The sequence below is a fragment of the Sparus aurata genome, chromosome 1, assembly GCF_900880675.1.
Source record: "Sparus aurata chromosome 1, fSpaAur1.1, whole genome shotgun sequence".
Taxonomy (NCBI): Eukaryota; Metazoa; Chordata; class Actinopteri; order Spariformes; family Sparidae; genus Sparus; species Sparus aurata.
This window is the reverse complement of record NC_044187.1, coordinates 1,463,300-1,469,299: the sequence shown is the minus strand read 5'-3', so window position 1 is coordinate 1,469,299 and position 6,000 is coordinate 1,463,300. Positions and strand designations below refer to the sequence as shown.

The window sequence follows — 6,000 nt, the reverse complement described above, 5'->3', positions numbered from 1 at the left end:
TCAGTTATATTGATGATCACACTCTGAAGTTGTTTTATTTTGGAAAACCCTTTAATAATACTGTCTGTTCCTCTTGCTGTGCTTCACACAAACCTGTTTCAGTCGTTATAGCCAAAAAAATAAGCCCTGAAGTTAAAATGAGTGGAAAACAAACGTCTTCAGAGAGCAACTGTGGCCCAATGATGAGACAGAAGAAGAGCCAACGACTGCGGAGAAAAAGGAAGCTACATGTCGGGAGATTAACAACTGTCCTCGAGCTGGCTGAACTGGAGCTGTGGGGAGGCGAGTGGACAACTACTGGAGACTGCAAACGATGGTGGCCTTCAGAGGCTGAAAACATGGCTACTCAGCACCATGAGTCAAACCCGCCTCAACAGTGTTGCTGTGTGCCATGTACATAAAGATGATGTGAGAAAAAAACAAAGAAAAACATTGTTACCACAAGTAGTCCAAGATTCACATACTGCTGAACTAAGCACTTCCTAGACTACTTACATGCTTAGGGCTGCTCGATTATGGCAAAAATCATAATCACGATTATTTTGATTGATATTGTAATCACGATTATTAAAGACGATTATTCATTGATTTGAGAACAAGCAATTATTGAAATTTGAACTCTGGTATTTCTTTTAACACGATGAGTTTGACCTGATAAACAAGAAAAATGCAAATAAATAACAGAAAAATATATCAATGAAATGAATTAAATAATATGTAAAAATAAAAAATAAACACTATCGCGGTGTGGCTCGACCAGAGGTCCGCTGTGGTGGCTAAATATAATGCTGTTAACACTTCTCTTGTAAACTTTTCCGCGACATTCGTCATAAAGGGCAGGCAGCGCAATTCTGCTGATATGGTGGTGATGTGATGGTAACACATACCGCTTGTCCAATGTGTTAATCAGTTTATTGAACCCCGGGTCGCTAACGGTGTTGATAGGGAACATGTCTTTAGCAGTCATGTATGTGATGCATCCGTTATTTCTTTATGCCTGTGGGAGCTGGATGGATATGAGGTGGCAGTGTAACGTGTGTCCTTAGTTGAGGACTGTGTGGCGGTGACAGGAGTCAAGGAGCTTTTCATTTTTGAGTTTTCACTACTTCACCTTCACTACTTGGTCATGTATTACTCTGTGTGTGGACTTTAAATGGTTAAATAAATTGGTCGTGTTCCCTTGAGGTGCAGACACGGTCACGTTACATATCTTGCACAATATCTTCGTTTGTTCCGAGTCAGACTCCTCGAAACTGAAGTGTTTCAACACCACTGAATTCGCTTTACCTTTCTTCCCGACCAAAGGCTGCATTTCTGCCATCTTCTACCGTCTTCTTCCACGTTTTTTCAAAACACGCACTGGCAATACGCACTGGCGTGGCTGAGAGCGAAACTTTTCAGGCGGGGCGGAGCAGAGTGCATAGGTGGAGATGGAAGGGTTCGCTGCATTTACCACACAAGACACGGCGTGCGGCAGAATGATCGTTTTATTACGATTATCTTGTTTTCATGATCGAGGGAAGCCAAAATCGAAATCGAAATTGAAATTCAATTAATCGCCCAGCCCTATTACATGCATAATATTACTGTGTACTGTCTCACCTGGAGAAGCCTGGAGACTCTGTGAGGATCATGATCTTTGATTTCTCCAGTGCGTTCAACACCATTCAGCCTGCACTTCTGGGGGATAAGCTGGAGCTCACGGGGATGGACCAACCCCTCACATCCTGGATCCTGGATTACCTCACCAGCCGACCACAGTATGTGAGGACTCTGGACTGTGTTGGACACAATAATATGCAGTACGGTGGCCCACAGGGAACAGTCCTGGCCCCTTTCCTGTTCTCCCTGTGCACCACAGACTTCTACCACTAATCACCTCACAGACATCTACAGAAGTTCTCTGACAAGCTGTCGTCGGCCTCATCAGGGATTGGGACGACAGAGCCTACAGAGAGCTTATTCAGGACTTTGTGGACTGGTGCCAGCAGAACCACCTCCAGCTCAACGCCGGGAAGACCAAAGAGCTTTCTATGACTCTGTGGTGGCATCAGCTATTGTCTATGGAGCAGTTTGCTGGAGCAGCAGCAACTCAGCAGCAGACAGGAGGTGATTTGATGAACCAATCAAGACAGCCAGCTCCAACCTGGATGCAGTGCAGGAGGTGGGAGAGGAACCGCAGGTCCAACTGTGTGAAGGAGAGGTACCGCAGGTCCAAGTGTGAAGGAGAGGTACCACAGGTCCAGGTGTGTGAAGGAGAGGTACCACAGGTCCAAGTGTGAAGGAGAGGTACCACAGGTCCAGGTGTGTGAAGGAGAGGTACCACAGGTCCAAGTGTGAAGGAGAGGTACCACAGGTCCAGGTGTGTGAAGGAGAGGTACCACAGGTCCAAGTGTGAAGGAGAGGTACCACAGGTCCAGGTGTATGAAGGAGAGGTACCACAGGTCCAAGTGTGTAAGGAGAGGTACCAGGTCAAGTGTGAAGGAGAGGTACCACAGGTCCAGTGTGTGAAGGAGAGGTACCGCAGGTCCAAGTGTGAAGGAGAGGTACCACAGGTCCAGGTGTGTGAAGGAGAGGTGTCACAGGTCCAAGTGTGTGAAGGAGAGGTACCACAGGTCCAAGTGTGTGAAGGAGAGGTACCACAGGTCCAGGTGTGTGAAGGAGAGGTACCACAGGTCCAGGTGTGTGAAGGAGAGGTACCACAGGTCCAGGTGTGTGAAGGAGAGGTGTCACAGGTCCAGTGTGTGAAGGAGAGGTACCGCAGGTCCAGGTGTGTGAAGGAGAGGTACCGCAGGTCCAGGTGTGTGAAGGAGAGGTACCACAGGTCCAGGTGTGTGAAGGAGAGGTACCGCAGGTCCAGGTGTGTGAAGGAGAGGTACCACAGGTCCAGGTGTGTCAAGGAGAGGTGTCACAGGTCAGTGTGTGAAGGAGAGGTACCACAGGTCCAGGTGTGTGAAGGAGAGGTACCACAGGTCCAGGTGTGTGAAGGAGAGTGTCACAGGTCCAGGTGGTGAAGGAGAGGTACCAGGTCCAGTGTGTGAAGGAGAGGTACCGCAGGTCCAAGTGTGAAGGAGAGGTACCGCAGGTCCAGGTGTGAAGGAGAGGTACCACAGGTCCAGGTGTGTAAGGAGAGGTACCCCAGGTCCAGTGTGAAGGAGAGGTACCGCAGGTCCAGGTGTGTGAAGGAGAGGTGTCACAGGTCCAAGTGTGTGAAGGAGAGGTACCAAGGTCCAAGTGTGAAGGAGAGGTACCGAAGGTCCAGTGTGAAGGAGAGGTACCGCAGGTCCAAGTGTGAAGGAGAGGTACCACAGGTCCAAGTGTGTGAGAGAGGAGTGGACCACAGGTCCAGTGTGTGAAGGAGAGGTATCGCAGGTCCAGTGTGAAGGAGAGGTACCGCAGGTCCAGTGTGTGAAGGAGAGGTACCGCAGGTCCAAGTGTGAAGGAGAGGTACCGCAGGTCAGGTGTGTGAAGGAGAGGTACCGCAGGTCCAAGTGAAGGAGAGGTAGCAGGTCCAAGTGTGAAGGAGAGGTACCGCAGGTCCAGGTGTGTGAAGGAGAGGTACCGCAGGTCCAGGTGTGTGAAGAGAGGTACCGCAGGTCCAGTGTGTGAAGTGAAGAGGTACCGCAGGTCCAGGTGTGTGAAGGAGAGGTACCGCACGTCCAAGTGTGTGAAGGAGAGGTACCACAGGTCCAGTGTGTGAAGGAGAGGTACCGCAGGTCCAAGTGTGAAGGAGAGGTACCGCAGGTCCAAGTGTGAAGGAGAGGTACCGCAGGTCCAGGTGTGTGAAGGAGAGGTACGCAGGTCCAAGTGTGTGAAGGAGAGGTACCGCAGGTCCAGGTGTGTGAAGGAGAGGTACCGCAGGTCCAGGTGTGTGAAGGAGAGGTACCGCAGGTCCAGGTGTGAAGGAGAGGTACCGCAGGTCCAAGTGTGAAGGAGAGGTACCACAGGTCCAAGTGTGAAGGAGAGGTACCGCAGGTCCAGGTGTGTGAAGGAGAGGTACCGCAGGTCCAGGTGTGTGAAGGAGAGGTACCACAGGTCCAAGTGTGTGAAGGAGAGGTACCGCAGGTCCAAGTGTGAAGGAGAGGTACCGCAGGTCCAAGTGTGAAGGAGAGGTACCACAGGTCCAGCTGTGTGAAGGAGAGGTACCGCAGGTCCAGGTGTGTGAAGGAGAGGTACCGCAGGTCCAGGTGTGTGTAGGAGAGGTACCGCAGGTCCAAGTGTGAAGGAGAGGTACCGCAGGTCCAGCTGTGTGAAGGAGAGGTACCGCAGGTCCAGGTGTGTGAAGGAGAGGTACCACAGGTCCAGGTACCGCAGGTCCAGGAGTGTGAAGGAGAGGTACCGCAGGTCCAAGTGTGAAGGAGAGGTACCGCAGGTCCAAGTGTGAAGGAGAGGTACCGCAGGTCCAAGTGCGTGAAGGAGAGGTACCGCAGGTCCAGGTGTGTGAAGGAGAGGTACCGCAGGTCCAAGTGTGTGAAGGAGGTATCTAAAGTTAGAATTTCAGAATTAACACTCTCTGTCTGACCATCACAATAAATCACATACCAATAAAACTGTTGAACCCTGAGCTGACACCTGCCGTGTCGCGTGTTCGTCCCTCCAGGTGTTCCAGAGGAGGATGGACGGCTCGGTGAACTTCTACAGGCCCTGGGATCAGTACAGGACGGGCTTTGATCTTCAGGACCATCGTACAGCAGAAATTTGATTGTGTGCACGAGACTTCCACCAAACGAACTGGCTAATTTTAGGTTTAGCGTTTATTTAAACATTTGGTTCTGATCATTAACTTGAGCTTCACAAATTAATGAGGCAGGAATAAGTTAGCATACTGAGCAACACACTGAGCTCAAAATTAAACTTATTATTGTTAATTAACAGCACGGCTGGAACATTAATTCAGTTCCTGGTGATGATGCCACTAAACTCTCCCATGGAATATGATCCATAACGGGCAGCATCCTGCTGAACGACGGCTCGCTTGACTTCAGACAGAACATCAAATATTGACATGAGGAAGACACAGAGTGTTTCATTACACATTATCATTTTCTTGACACAAGATGAAGTGTTGCAGGCAGAGCCACATTCATTCCTATGAAAGCTGCACTTTGTAGATGAAAAACTTTGACTTCCCAACTCTAAAATGACCTGAATCTATCGTGTTGTGGAGCACATAGATTGTGCACCTTAGAGACTTCCACCGACAGAGCCACCTAACTTCTGGCTTAGCGCCTGTAATTGGAGAGATTGTTAGTTTATCCTGACAAAACGTTTGATTCTGATCATTAACTTGAGCTTCACAAATTAAATGAGGCAGCAATACGTTAGCATACCGAACAACAACATTGTGCTTGAACTTAAACTTATTATTGTTATTTAACAGCTGGATGGAACACGGATTCAGTTCCTGGTGACGATGCCACTTAACTCTGCCATGGAATCTGATAACAAAATGGGCAGCATCCTGCTGAACGACGGCTCGCTTGACTTCAGACAGAACATCAAATATTGACATGAGGAGGACACAAAGTGACAGTTTCATTACACAGCATCATTTTCTTAGTGTTTATCTTTCACTCCAACACCTGAACTGTTCCCTCTGACATTAAACACACGTCTTGTCTAGAAGACAAATATGACACAAGGGAGAAAAACACTCATCTCATCTCTCAGCAATGTGAGAAGAATCAATCGCCTCTTTATAAAAGGTTTACCTGTGTTTCAAAAACCTGCATATACATGCTAATTGTGGTGTAAAAGTGATGGTGTTAACCTTTTGTAGAATGTAATGATTGAAACTTTAATAAAAAGCTCATTTGTTCTATAAGTTAACTTTTCTTTTCATGTATTTTATAGATCAGTAGCAGGGAAAACTGAGCACTTAACAGATGAAATGATTTACGATTTTAAACATCACATACACCGAAAAAAATAAACTCAGATTCAAAATTTGGTCTGTTTGAAGATGACCAGGAACAGTTGTCACAAAAATATCACTTTCTC

The 6,000-nt window shown here is 48.0% G+C and overlaps 1 protein-coding gene across 1 annotated transcript in view; it reads right to left on the bottom strand.

Annotated features, from left to right (window-relative positions):
- The window catches only part of LOC115585835 (heterogeneous nuclear ribonucleoprotein L-like), a 4,495-nt gene extending 2,861 nt beyond the window's left edge, over nucleotides 1-1,634 (bottom strand). Inside the window, exon 1 of the mRNA XM_030424495.1 lies at nucleotides 1,603-1,634. Within this exon, the coding sequence (XP_030280355.1) occupies nucleotides 1,603-1,634 (32 nt within the window). The remainder of the gene's footprint in view (nucleotides 1-1,602) is intronic.
- Nucleotides 1,635-6,000: the final 4,366 nt, after the last annotated feature.